This window comes from Diabrotica undecimpunctata, chromosome 8, assembly GCF_040954645.1.
Source record: "Diabrotica undecimpunctata isolate CICGRU chromosome 8, icDiaUnde3, whole genome shotgun sequence".
NCBI lineage: Eukaryota > Metazoa > Arthropoda > Insecta > Coleoptera > Chrysomelidae > Diabrotica > Diabrotica undecimpunctata.
Genome location: NC_092810.1, coordinates 35,940,988 through 35,956,526, shown reverse-complemented (window position 1 = coordinate 35,956,526; position 15,539 = coordinate 35,940,988). Strand labels below are relative to the sequence as shown.

The 15,539-nt window shown below is 34.7% G+C and overlaps 1 protein-coding gene across 3 annotated transcripts in view; it reads left to right on the top strand.

Moving 5' to 3' along the window:
• Positions 1 to 8,409: 8,409 nt before the first annotated feature.
• The window catches only part of LOC140447430 (synaptic vesicle glycoprotein 2B-like), a 46,651-nt gene continuing 39,521 nt past the window's right edge, over positions 8,410 to 15,539 (top strand). For 2 of the 3 annotated variants that reach the window (XM_072540073.1, XM_072540075.1), the window contains exon 1: positions 8,410 to 8,586. In XM_072540073.1, the coding sequence (XP_072396174.1) occupies positions 8,517 to 8,586 (70 nt within the window). In that variant the 5' untranslated portion in view covers positions 8,410 to 8,516. The remainder of the gene's footprint in view (positions 8,587 to 15,539) is intronic. The other variant, XM_072540074.1, reaches the window with a different exon arrangement.

Here is a 15,539-nt window from a genome sequence, read left to right as displayed (position 1 = left end):
AGAAACATGATGTCAACATAATTATGGGAGATTTTAATTCCAAAATAGGGAAGGGCAGCTTTTAAGACGTAGTTGGACCCTATGGTCTTGGAACAAGGAACGAAAGGGGCGACCGACTTATACAATTTTGTCAAGAAGAAAACATAAGAGTTACCAACACATGGTTCCAACATCACCCCCGTCGCCTTTATACTTGGAAATCTCCAGCCGATACAGCTCAGAACATAATAAGAAATCAAATAGACTTCACTCTTATCAACGGTAGATTCAGCACAACTGTCAAAAGAGCTTGCATATACCCTGGAGCAGATGTCCCTTCTGACCACGTACTATTAGTGGCCGTCATAAAGATCGCTCTTTCATGCAAGAACAAGCCTGAAACTCAACAACAGATAGCACTGGATAAACTGAAAGACCCAATGATACAAGCAGAAATAAGCAATGAAATAAACGCACTAATTCAAATATTGACGACAAACATTGCCGAAGATCTAACACCAACATGAAATACGATTACAAGTACTGTAACAGACATCATGAAAAACAACTTAGGGTACAAACGAAATAACAAGAGGCAAAAATGGATGACAGAAGAAATACTATTACTAATGGAAGAACGACGAAGACACAAGAATAACCAAGATGGCAGCGATATGTATGAAAACATTGCCAGGCAAATAAAAGCAAAAATAAGAATAGCAAAAAATGAATGGCTTAAGCAACAATGTATCGATCTAGAACATTTACAACGACAGCACGACTACCGTAATTTACATAAAAAGCTTAAGGAGACTGCTGGAATATACAGAAAACAAAGACCAACTACCATAGTTAATCAGGATAACTAGATAGTGCTGGGTGAAAAGGAGAAAATTGATATATGGGAAAATTATTTTCAGGAGCTCTTCCATGATGAAAGACCCATGAGTGAAGTTTATACAGACGACCAACTGACTGGCCCTTCAATCACCAAAGAGGAGAAAGAAAAGGCAATATTAAATTGAAAAAACAATAAGGCACCTGGACCAGATGAAATCCCGTCAGAAATACTCAAATTACTGGATGAAAGGGGAATTTCAGCACTACACAAAATATTTAACTTAATTTATAAAACTGGCTGCTATCCTCAACAGTGGTTACGCTCTACCTTTATTCCCCTGCCAAAGAAAGTCAATGCAAAAAGATGTGAGAGCACAGACATATTAGCCTGATGACTCACACTTTAAAGATATTCTTGAAAATACTACATCAAAGATTATACAAAAAATGTGAATGGGACATCAGTGACTCCCAGTTTGGGTTTAGGCAAGGTTTAGGAACACGAGAAGCAATAGTAGCAACACAGGTGCTGGTCCAAAATTGTTACGATCAGAAGAAGGATGTGTTCCTATGCTTTTTAGATTACCAAAAAGCGTTTGATCGTTTTCAACACCACAAGTTAATGCAGATCCTCAAGCAAGTTGATATAGACCAAAAAGACATAAGATGCATTGAAAACTTGTACTGGCATCAAGCGGCACAGTTAAAAATAGACAATTCTATATGCAAACCTATACATATAAGAAGGGGCGTTCGACAGGGATGTGTGCTTTTCCCTCTTTTATTTAACATTTATTCGGAAGCCATATCTCAAGAGTCTTTGGAGGATGCAAAGATGGGAATCAAAGTGAATGGAGTATTGATCAACAACATACGATATGCTGATGATGGTGTCTTAATTTGTGACAACGTAGTCGATCTTCAACAACTTGTCACTATAATCGAAGAATACAGTAAGCGAATGGGATTAGAGATTATTACCAAAAAAACCAAATTTATAATCATCTCCAGAAACTTGGATGCACTTGAAAACTCCACCATAACACTGAATACTAAGTCCATTGAAAGAGTAAGTAAATTTAAATTACTGGGATCGTGGCTTTTTGAAGACTGGGCATTGGACAAGGAAGTAAAATGTCGCATTGAGCAAGCTCGACAAGCTTTCGTAAAATTCAAGAAGGTACTGACTTGTTCAGAGTTCGATCTTCAACTGAGACTAAGGTTTACTAAGTGCTACGTGTGGTCAGTGCTGCTATAAGGCGTAGGGGGCTGGACACTCAAAACGAGGGATATAAACAGATTAGAAGCTTTCGAAATGTGGCTCTATCGCCATATCCTAAAAATACCATGGACAGCGAAAATCACAAATATAGATGTCCTTAAAAGAATAAACCAAGAACGACAACTTTTCGGAACCATCAAGAAAAGGAAAACGGCGTATCTAGGTCACATCATGCGAAATGAAAAATACCAGTTCCTCCAACTTATAATCGAGGGTAAAATTGAAGGCAAGAGAGGAATGGGAGACAAGAAAATGTCCTGGCTCCGAAACATAAGGCAATGGACAGGGATTAACGACATACAATCTCTGATACATATTGCAAGAAATAGAGAATTAATGGAAAATGTGATCGCTAACATCCATTAGTGGATTTTCTTCTGAAGAAGAAGAAGACTCCGATTGGAGAATACAAAACAATAAATACGTTCTAATAAAAATCAATATTTTTAGCCCATCACCATGTTCAGTCTTAAATATAAATAGCGCATTTAAGTAAGAAAACAGGCCACAAGGCAAGACGAAAAGGCGAAGTGAGCGGACTAAAAATGGAATACAATGCTCGAAATAAGTAACTAAACAGGAAAATCCAAGTTAAGAAAACACTAGGGAGAACTCTATTGTAAGACGGATTAAGACGTGTGGGATCAGGCGTAAAAAAATCACTTAGCAGTTTAGGTCGTACATTCTGTATAAGAATGGCAGTGGTCAGAAAGTTCGAGGTTACCCGAGAGCTGTTCTCGCCCGACTATTAACAAAAATTACAGTGGATGCTGAAGCCAAGAGAGCTGATCCGATCACCATCAACGAACTTAATGAAGCATTGGGTGCTGTAAAGACATAAAGAGCGGCAGACTCGATAGGATACCATCAGAAGCGCTGATATGCATAAATATTGTAGAGCCTGCATAGCTTTTAAATCACAATAGGGCGCTGCTTAAGATACAGCGATTGATTATACACAAGGGTTACTAGACCAATGATAACCTATGGCTCGGTGACGTGCTGGACAAAGACGCAGCAAGTGGGAGCAATAAGGCTGTTAGTAATACACAAAGGCTAGCATCCCTGTGTATTACGCGGGCCATAAAAATAACTCCTACAGCAGCGTTGGAAGTCATGCTGAATCTACCACCACTTTATATCTTTATACAGGGCGAAGCCAGATCAGTGATGTATAGATTATTCCACAGTCAGTGACATATAAGCCAGATGCATGGTGTCGACAACAGAAAGCTAATCGAGGAGTTAAAAACCGATATTGTGATAAAACAATCTATTGATGCAACAGCTACCAGATATACCTTTAACAATAAGTTCACAATTAAGATACCAGGCAGGAAAGACTGGAATAAAGGTCTACCCATACAAGCTGCTGCTACTTGGTACACGGATTGCTCAAAAACATCGGAGGGTGTGGGAGCCGGAAAAGTAGGGACAAATCAAGGGATTCATTTCCCGGTAAGTCTATCTAAGAATGTGACAGTTTTCCTGGCGGAAATAACGGTAATCCATCACTGCATGTAAGAAATAGAAAGGCAAGAAAGGAAAGAATGTTCCGTTTAGTTGCCATCTTCACAGATAGTCAGGCAGCGCTTAAGGCACTCAATTCTGTAGAGGTCAATTCTAAGCTAGTATGGGATTGTGTGTGTGTCCTAAATAAATGTAGAGACCGCAGTAAGGTTACGGTAGCCTAGGTACCGGGGCACGAGGGTCATAAGGGCAATGAAAAAGCAGATGAGATGGCCAAACAAGGCTCATCAATGCCATTCATTGGACCGGAACCCTTCTACGGTGTTGCAAAGACTGTAACAAGAAGGGCTACAAGGAAGTGGGTAGCTCATAAATCTCTGGAATGGTGGAGGAATTCACCAGGACAAAGGCAGGTGAACCAGTTTAATACAGAACATTCGCAAAAATTAACGGCAGACCTAATAAGCAAAGACAGGAAAACAGTCAAAGCCATTGGGAGACAGGACAACAGTACAAACAGGACACTGTAAGCTGAATAGGCACTTGAAGCTGATGGGTTATCAGATAATGACTTGTGCAGATTGTGCTAGAGAATGTTGGGATATGGAATAGGCCAAAAACCTCTCTAAATCTATCTAAATCTATCTAAGATACAGCGATTCTCGGAGAATTGAAAGATATTAAGACTCACGCTACTTCCAAAAGGGTTAATATTGAACTATTGTCGTGCATACGTAAACTGTACGAGAGGATGCTAGAAAGATAGAAAATTATAGAAAGGCTGTTAGGTTCAGAAAGAATTTTGATCAAATAAAAGGCAGATATCGAGCACAGTTTATTAATTAAATCTTGCCCAAGTACTTTCGCTTCCTAGAGCAACTTCAGGGGCATTTCGTCAATTTTGGCCTATCCAACAAATATAGAATGTCATAAACATAAAATTGTACATTACACTACACTACACAAATACAAATAGTTTAAATTTTTTTAAAAAATAGGCGAAGCTACATTATGGATGGCATCAGGAGAGAGAATGATGCCATCCTCTCTCCTGATGCCATCCATAATGTAGCTACGCCTATTTTAAAAAAATTGTAACGAAAAGACTACCAAAGAGAATTTAAGTACTATTATAAAAATAATACCTTAATCAACCATGGGAGCTTATCGTCTATGCTTCGCCTAGCTCAGTATCTCAAGTGTAAGTTCATCTTGTCTTAAACTAGGAATTAAACCTGAATCCCTAGCTGATAGCAAATAAAACAAATTTTAACTAATCATATTTAAAAAAAAAACAAAAAAACAATCAACCCTGGCAATGCTTAACAATGAATTAGTGAGGATGATACTTATGGCATCGATGACTTCAATGGACTGCTTGTAGGTAAGCCCAATTAGACGGTTAGGTCCTCCTGTGAGCTGCAGTTATAAGTACTATGTGAGTGACTCTCAATTAAATGGTTAGGTACTCCAATGTTCAATAGATTTTCATAATACGGCCAATTAATTCAGCCAATAAAATTTTGATATGGTCAATAAACTAAAATATAAGGAACAGCTTTTATTAGTGACACATCAAAAAAGGGTTTAATTTCCTTGCCATTTTACAAAATTACAATTAAACAAATAGCGGATGGCAAGGATAAAATGAAATATAATTATTATTACTTACTTAAATTCTGTTCAGATCTCTGTATGCATATAATCAAGAAATTTGGTTTTGAAAGAAGTAAGGTTATGAATATAGGAAATGCTGTCAGAATTATAGAATAAAGATTACAATGAAAGCACTTCTTCTTCTTCTTATGCCGTCCCCATTAACGGAGGTAGGCGACCACATTTTTAAAAGCTTCTCTGTTTTTTGCAACGTGGAATAATTCGTCTACAGTCATGTTTGTCCAGTCTCGAATATTTCGAAGCCATGACTTCCTCTTTCTACCTATTCCCTTTTTGCCATCGACAAGACTATATCTATCATTTCTCAGTATGTGTCCAAGGTATGCAGTCTTGCGTACTTTTATTGTTCTCAACAATTTTTTGTCTCGACCCATCCTTCTCAGCACTTCCTCATTGGTGACCCTGGCAGTCCATGGAATTCTCAACATTCTCCGGTATATCCAAAGGTTAAAGGCTTCCAGCTTCTTAACTATTTGCGCTTTTAATGTCCATGTTTTTACCCCGTACAATAGTTGCGACCAGACGTAACATTCAACAAACCTCAGTCTCAGCGCAGTATTCAGATTTTTCTCACAGAACAATTGTTTGAATTTTAAGAACGCTGCCCTTGCCATTTTTATTCGTACCCTGATCTCTTGGTCTGGATCTAATTCTGTGTTGATGTAAGCTCCCAGATATTTACATTTTGTCACTCTCTCTATTTGCTGTCCACCAAGGGTTAGTTGTTCATTATTTATTGGACTCCTTGATACTATCATAAATTTGGTCTTATCTGTGTTGATGTCAAGTCCATGAAAGTACTTACCCCAAGAGAATGTTGCAGATAATAAAATGAAGCTTATAATAATTTTTGCCTTGCTTTATACATGTTTCGGTAAAAACCCAAAGAGAAATGGAAAGACAAATGTTGCACATTAGACTAATGGATAAAAAGAGAAACGAGTGGATAAGAGAGAAAACAAAAGTGAGCGATGTTAGATAAGAAGTTGCAAAATTGAAATGGAGATTTGACGGACACAATAAAAGACAAAAAGAATACCGATGGAACAAAATTCTTATAAGTTGGAGACCGTGGAAATATAAACGAAGTAGAGGAAGGCCCCAAATGAGATGGGCAGATGATATCAAGAAGCACGTGAGCTCTAGGTGGATGACTGTAGCGACAGACAGAGAAGAATGAAAAAGGATTGGGGAGGCCTATGTCCAAAGATGGACCGAAGAAGGCTAATTAAATAGATAGATAGCTTTCCAAACCAAGTGATTTTTTAGCCCCCCTTTCAACCCCTTATAGCAAATTATAAATTGTTAGATCATATGAGTGGTTTGGATAATTGTTTTTATTTAAAGCTTTTGTCCTCCCTCGCTCTCCAATGGCGCTACAGCCCAAATCGGGCCTTGGCCTCCTCCATACTATGCCTCCAACCTTGTCGGTCCCGCGCCGATCTTCTCCAGGTTCTCACGTCTAGCAAATTTTGGGCGTCCGCTGCCACTTCATCCTCCCATCTTTTCCGTGGCCTTCCTTTTGGTCTTGCGCCCTGCATTTTACTATCAAGGGCTCTTTTCGGCAATCTTTCTGTCTCCATTCTTACTACATGACTAGCCCAGCGAAGTCTCTGAAGTTTAACTAATTCTGTGATCGGTGTCTCTTTGCACAGTTGGTAGAGTTCATGGTTATACCTGGATCTCCATATTCCGTTTTCGTTAAAAGGTCCAAATATCTTTCTTAGGACTTTTCTTTCGAAGACTTCCAGTTTTCTTTTTGTCTCTTCTGTCATCACCCATGTCTCGCATCCATAACATACTATTGGTCTAATAATAGTTTTGTAGACCCTGATTTTCGATCTCCAGTGTGTGTTTTTGGAGCGAAACAGATGATCGAGTGAAAAATAAGCTTTGTTTCCCTTTACTATTCTTCTTTGGATTTTTGGTTCTTATATTCCATCCGTGTTTAATGTAACTCCTAAATATGTGAAATTTTCTACCGTTTCAATATCGTCCTCTAATTCAACTGTGCGTCTGTTTCCCCTAGCTCTTGCCTGTGTTAACTTTTTGTCTTTTGAATATTTATTTCTAGTCCGATCTCTTTTGCCTTTAATTTTATTTGTGAATATATTTCTGCCGCCTGTTCTGTTCTGCGAGACATGATGCTGATATCATTGGCATAGGCGGCAATCTGTATTGATTTATTTGTTCGAAGATTACCTCTTCCTATATTTAGCTGTCTTATCACATATTCCAAGGTCAGGTTGAATAGTGTCGGTGCCAGCCCGTCTCCTTGCTTTAATCCTTGGACTATCGTAAAGTTTTCAGTGAGCTCATTTTGGACTCTGACAGGTGCTATTGACGAATCCATTGTTGTTTTTACCAGTCGGATGTATTTTTGGGGGATATTAAAGCTCTGCAATATTTGATATAACTTGTTCGTATTAATTGAGTCGTAGGCTTGTTTGAAATCTATGAATATGTTATGGACGTCAATGTCGTATTCCCACGATTTGTTTAAGATTTGTTTCACTGTGAATAGTTGGTCAGTTGTAGATCTTCCTTGTCGGAAACCGGTTTGATATTCCCGGACAATATTTTCAGTTAGTTGTTGGAGTCGTTTGTTTAGTATGTAAGTAAAAATTTTGTACGCCTTGCACAAGAGGGTTATGCCGCGATAATTTTCGCATTTCAGTTTATCCCCTTTTTTATAGATTGGACATATAATCCCGGTTTTCCAATCATTAGGGATCTTTTCATCATTCCAAATCTTGTTCATGAGCACATGCATTTGTCCTACTAGGTGATCGCCACCTAATTTATATAACTCAGGGGGGACGTTGTCAATACAAAGCTTTTGTTAACTTTTTATATTGTTCGCCATCTTGAACATAAATTTATTATAATGAAGGTAAGGACAAAACAATAAAAGATACAAAAAATTACAGATTGGCCCTTTATCTAATATTTTAAACTCTTCTATGACTTATTATGATTTTTTTAGAGAATAAGTGTCCCTTCAAAACAATTTTTATTATGTTCGTAGAATTTGCAATGTAAATTATATATTTTAGCATATTCATAAAAATACTTCTTTACTGATACACCAAAGCATGTTTATGTATTCCTACACAATTAACAACCTTGTAATGTAAATAAAACCTAACAACACAAACAATTGTTTCACGTTCGCAAAAGACACAAAGTGTATGGTAGTTCTCATAAAATCGAAACATTATAGAAAAAGATCTATATCAAATGAAATTCTAAGTCGTTTTACCATTTCATGGATCTTGTATTCGATACAAGTATGTTAATTAATAATTCCTTGATGTCAGATTCGAAGAGGAAACAAGGTAATTGAATTAATTTTTCATTTATTAAATTCTTAATAAATAAAATACAGACTTACGTCTTTTCTGTTAATTTCTTTGTCCGGTATTCGCTAGCTTCTTGATAACATTTTATTATTTCTAATGTAAACATAGTAAAACTATAAAGTAATAATGTAATTAAAATGATAAATAAAATATAGTAGAAGTAAAAAACGATAGATCAATTTGTTTCAGTTATTGTAATTTTTTATCATCCTCATTAGTGCTACGGCCCGAGTAGAGCCTCCATATTTCTAAACTTATTACTTCATTTGGTATTTTTCTGCCCATCTTGATACCAGTTGACAACACCGATCTTCATGGTATCTGCACAATTCTTTCATCTCAGGCTTGGCCTGCCTTTTCGTCTACTTCCCTCGGGCTTTGTCAATAAAACATGTAGTGCAGAGTAGCTTTCATTTGCTTTGACTAGATGTCCTGCCCATCGCAGGCGTCTAATTTTTGAAGTTATACTTCTATACGCGCGCTCCACGTTGGAAATTTGTATGGGAGTGAATCTGTGAAACCATTACATATGTAAGATAATGAGTAAGAGAGAGAGAGAAGATATATTTTCTCTCTCTTCCTCTCTCGAATATAAAAATGTTCCTTTTGTATATATAATTTAATACTATATATATTATATAAATATATATATATATATATATATATATATATATATATATATATACATATAATATTATACATATAATATTATACATATAATAAAATATTTATTAATATTTTTATTTATGTGATATGTTTTGTATTATTTATTAAATGTTCATAATTATATTAGTCTTTTGTATTTTAAAACAATAATCTCAATAAATCACTATGATCCAGAACTGTCAATTTTGAAATATCTTTGTGTCATGTCCTCGGTAGTATAGTAGTCAGTATCCCCGCCTGTCACGCGGGAGACCGGGGTTCGATTCCCAGTCGGGGAGGACTTTTTTTATTAATATTATTACATTATTGTTATTTTTAAATACTTATGGATATTGCAGTTTAATTTGTATTGTATTATTATATTATTAACAAAATAAATAATGAATTTTACTGCAGAGTATGTGTAAAAAACATTTTGCATTCAACTCCTTTCATACATATATGAAAATAAAAATATACATTTTCATCAAAATATTGATTCAATCCTTCATTGTTAGTAAGTTGTTATTAATTCTGTTTCTCTTTCTGCTATGTCTTACTTATAGACTTACATATGTAGTGATTGTGCAGATTGACTCCCAAATAAATTTGTAACGGCGAATGCGTGTATAGAAGTGTAACTTCCACCGGCAGTCCCACTTTACTACCACACCCGTTTTTTATTTCAGTAATTGTCGTAAAACGAAGTCAATAGAAACAGATTTCAGGCTTTGTAGTTAGGTTGCTATTCATCTAATCGGTCACGAAAAATATGCAAAATGTGTGTCACGACTAATAGGTTTAAGGGCCTAGTGAGCAAGCACATTTTAAAAAGTTTCCTAATTAAAAAAAACGCGTGTGGCAGTCCAGTGGGACTGCCGGTAGAAGTTATACTTCTATACACGCGTTCGCCGTTAAAAATTTATATAGGAGTCAATCTGCACAATCATTACATATGTAATGCTGTAGGTAAGAGAGAGCAGAAAGAGAAAAAGAATTATTTATATAGGTATATGGTGCATCGTTTGCTGTATATAAACATTTGACCTGTAATAGGAGTATAGTAAATGAAGGATTGTATCAATATTTTAATGAAAATATATATTTTTATTTTTATATATGTATAAAAGGAGTTGAATGCAAAAAAAATTTTACACATACTCTACAGTAAAATTCATTGTTTATTTTGTTATTAATATAAAAATTACAATACAATAAATACACTGCAACATAATTCAATATAATAATACAATATAAATTAAAATGTAATATTCATAAGTATTTAAAACTGCCAATATTCGCTCCGTGCGTGACCATGGTAGGGGTACCTTGAAACGATGCCAGCGTGCGTAGCGGCGAAATATGACAAAATTGGAATCATGGAATCTTTTAACGCATAAATTTTATCAAAAATGTGTGCATATACATGTTGCGTATTTAATTGTGCTAATAATAGCAAAAATAGTAAGTGTAGTTTTTATAGATTCCCAAAGATTACATATAAATTAGAGAAAAGAAAAAGATATATCCGTGCTATTAATTTGAAAAAGTAATTATCACATAACCTCATTTTTATGCAATTGAAGTAGGAAATATTTAAATAATTTACCTTAAATTATATTTTATAAGGCTTCAAGCTCACTGCAGAGTGCCTGATGACTTTAGCTTTTATATCATACCTTTTATTATTACTGTTTTTAATTATAAATATGCTCTTTTACGTGAAAAACTTGATTTGCCAGTACTAGATTTTTCCCTTTCTTTTCCGTTTGGGGTTAAAAAGATATATTATGATGAATTTTGAGAAACCCAGTTTTTAATACTACATTTATTTTGTACATAAACTGAAAAAATATAATTAAAAAGTTAATTATCAATAATTGTCAATCTCGCCTGTATTTAACAATGTCAAACAAATGTCATATATTTAACCTGAAAATTGGTAGGTCCAAAACAGTCAGATGAAGGCGGTAGGTGTCGCGTCAGTCACGCACGGAGCGAATACATAACTTACTTTACGAAGATAAAAATAAAAAACCAACAACTCGGATTATGTTGTAAATTTTCATTTTATTTTAAAATTTATGTTCTTTTAAAATTATAAGAAAATATATATTCTGTCTCTCTCTCTTACTCATTATCTTACATATGTAATGGTTTCACAGATTCACTCTCATGCAAATTTCCAACGCCGACCGTGCGTACAGAAGTATAACTTCAAAAAAATAAAAAAAAAGTAGTGTTTTTCTATTCACCCTCCAAACAAGGTGAAAGGAAACAATGCTTTGTTTTGCATCAGTTTCGCTTATATACCATTCCGGAGATCAATAGAAACATTTAAAAATATATTAGTAATATGTGCAATAAATTTTTTTAAGTAAAATAATATAAAAAACTGAAAAATTTGAAATTTATATCGTTTATTATGAAAAAGGAAATTTAGGCTGCACAGTCCTACGTTTCATCAGTTGCCTCTCCTCTTTTGGCCAATGCAAATTTTTTTCCACAAATCATTTATATTGCTTCCTTTTTTATCGCCAATTACAATGTTTGATATTATATTAATTTTTTTCTCGCTGTGAAATTAGTTTTCGTTCTCAAATGCTTCTCCGGTTTGAGACATATCAAAATCCTTACTTAAAATCAGGGAATTCTCAATAATCATTTCAAGTATCTCTTCACAAATTAGTTTGCTTTCAATTTTGCTAATATAGGCGTCATTTACTGTATCTAGGATGAAATTATCATGTATTACCAGGTTATGGTTAAGTTCAGTCTCTTTTTTGTTTAAAACGTTATTCATTTTATCATTGGTATTACAGTTCACGTCAGTTTCGTTAGCAGTTTCAACCAAGGGATCTGTTAAGTCTAATATATCATCAATTTGTATAGGCAAAATATTTATAAAGATTTCGGAGAATACATCTATTGATTCATGCTTACTGTCATTTAAATCAGTAAATGTTTCCATTACAGGGGTATGTTCCTGTATATCTTTTGATGGATTCTTAATTTTTGCGCACAAATCTTCAGCAGCTTGAATTTTACAAAATTTCCAAAAGCGATACATTTCGTCATCATTCTCGTTATCTATCTTTCGAATTAAATTTCTTATTAAACTCAATTATTCGGACTTGGACCAAAAACTGTTCTACAACTTTCAAACTCGATTGATACTTCTCTGGTGAATATTTCACTTCCACCGAAGATTTCCTTACGCCTTGAAGAAATGCATTTTGAGTAGTCAACAGCACCAGGATTGATCGGATATAATCCGCATGCTCTAAAGCTATTCATAATGGTCTCAGGCTTACAGGCCTGATCGAATGCTTCTTTAAATAAGCTACAGTAATTATGGCGTGTAATTGGGGTACTTGTTAGTTGCTTGTGCCTTCGTGACACTTCCTTCGATTACACTTTCAAAGGTCGAAAAATGCCAACAACAACAGGGCTGTAAGATATGTATTGCATTGGGATATAGACAATACAGAACTATTTTGTGCTCCATACAAAATTCGTACAGCTCCATGTTATAATGGGACTTATGACCGTCTAGAAATAAAATAACGGGAAACTGAATATCCTTTTCTACCAACCAAGGAAAAAATACGTTCGCAACGTATTCGAAAAACGTTGCAGAGGTCATCCATCCCGTATCAAATCGTCCAACACCACATCCTGAAGGAACAGAAAGGTCTAGTTCTTTGGGTATCCTCTTATACGGGAAAATTACCATCGGCGGAACTACATTACCGGCTGCAGAATAGTTATTTTCTTGGTCGGCCCTAGGACTAACCTTGATTTCATGTAGGTTTTCATGCCAGTTTCATCGGCATTGAAAACGCGAGTTGGATCACCTATCATGTCTAATAAATTATCGTTTTCCAAAAATTCGTTGAGAATAAGACATTCGCGAATGCCTTATTCTGTAACTGAAGCCCGCGATTTTGATATTATTTCTGTATTTCTTTTGTCAATGTTAGGGTGTCTCTGCAAGAACAGTTGTAGCCATTTTTTACCAGATCTGTCATTGATAAACTTGTTTGGTCTTGCAGCACCTCTAAGAATGTTTTGTACAGCATCCATGGCATTGCTTGGATGCATTGGGAACCCTAATTTTGCCTTTTCCAAAATCCAATTTTCCAACCTTTCTTCTTCAAAAGGAGTAAAAACTGATGAAGGACCCATTTTTCTTTCAAACTGTATTTTATTTGTAATTTTATTGTGAAGAGTAAATTAAGGAATATCATATTTAGAGGATGCTTTGTTCAAACTAAGACTGCCGCTGATAATATCGTCGATAGCTTTAATCAAATCTTCATGGGTATACTTGAAACGCAAATAATTTTTCTTCATCTAGAAAGAAGAAAATATAATGCATATAGTTTACAATTATTGAAAATGCCATAATGGTAAGTACTGGTGCCAATTTTTAAAAAAAAAAAGGTTTAGACAAAGGCTCTAGTGAATTAACAAAAAAAGACTAGCGGATGAACACCGTTCATTTACTGGAAAACCACCTCATATGACATAAGTATTTTACTTTGGAAGTTTGCTTCATAAAGATACCTACTTTAAGAGTTAATTGTGCTTGTTCTTTGCAATATACTGTTAGACATATTTTAGATATAATCTACATTAGGCTGAGTCTAATGGGAAAATATTGGTTCTTCATTAAATATAATTATAGCTAAACACCAAAAACATGTCAAACACCCTTTATAAACACAGATTTCATAGTTTTATAAATCATCAATTTTTGGCTTACCTTAACAAAATATGGCGCCTGGCCGTTGCACTCAAACATCGACAACACACATCAAATGGCAAGATTATACTAACAGATTGTTAGTATCAGCGCTTCTAGAGAATGAACGCGTAAAATGTACGAACGCGAATGAACGACAGTAAAATTCTGCTGTTAGTAAGCCCATAGTAAATCATGAAAAAAAACCAGGATAAAAAACTCACGATAATATCTCGACATGATAAGAACTTGGTCTTACATTTAGTTTACTCTCAATATTAACACTAAACTCTGATTTTATATGTATGATATTTTAAAACTTAAATTATGTATACTAGATATGGAATTGACTTAGTAATATTGGTATTTTCTTTCTATCGATTTCCTCTTTTATCATGAGTAACCAGATCCTACTGCATTCTGCCGACTAATTTGCAACGCAATTGGTTTTATTTAACATAATTAGAGCCGTTTCTTTGATTTTTCTCTTGTTACCATCTGTTTCTTGGAGGACTATACTTGAATCTTTCCGAACTAGATACTATTTCCGAGACTATACTATTCTGAATTATATGTTCATTTTCGTATGTGACATGCGTGTTTATATATTTGAGATCTATTAAATTCTGTATTTTTACTATAAGTTTGATGTTCATTTATTCTAATATTTAATGGTCTTGCTGTTTCACCTAAATAAAAGTGATTGCATTATACAAGGCATTTGATAAATACAATTCTTTTTTTTTCTTGTATATTGTTAGGTTAAATTTTAAATAAAATAGGTCTCAACATGTTTGTTGTTTTGAATGTTGTTGAAATATTGAATTTACTTTCTATCGTTTAAAGTTGTTCCGATAATCCTATATTATTTATATCTTAATAATTTATTCGTCAATAATTCATTAAGATGTTTTGCGCAGTTCCAGTAACGGTTAGTCATGCCCTCTACATACTACCTGCAATCGGTAAAGTCCGTTAGTTTCCGTATGTGTTATAATCGTATATACTTTCTGACGGATTTTCCAGTGATCCAGATCCAGTGTTACTTTTACCATCAATTTTAAAGTGCCTAGTTTACAAATTTTAATATAAAATAAAATATTGTGTTAAGATGACACGATATCCTCTGTAGGTAAGCATTTATAACACGTATTTATCAATTTCTTTTTTGCGTTGGTACGTTCATTTTAAATGTAGCTATTATATGTTTTAAATATTAGCATCTAAGATATCGATTTGCTTTGGGCATTGATCCAACGTGACGTAAATTGCGAGATCTGTCTTTCTACGCGTCTGGCAAAGAGCCGGAAGCAAAAAAAATGAATGTTTTGTGGTTACATCGCTCGAAGTAAAAAAAAGTGTTTCGGCTATGCATGCATTTGCAGCGCCACGTCTCCATAGTCTCTGAATGTTTCCAATCATTAAGAGCATTTACATAAAAATGGGCTTAGAAATAAAAAGAGAAATACCAAAACAAAATTCTCGGTGTAATAGCTTTATCATCGCTAAATAAAGGATCAGATCACAATCTAGTACT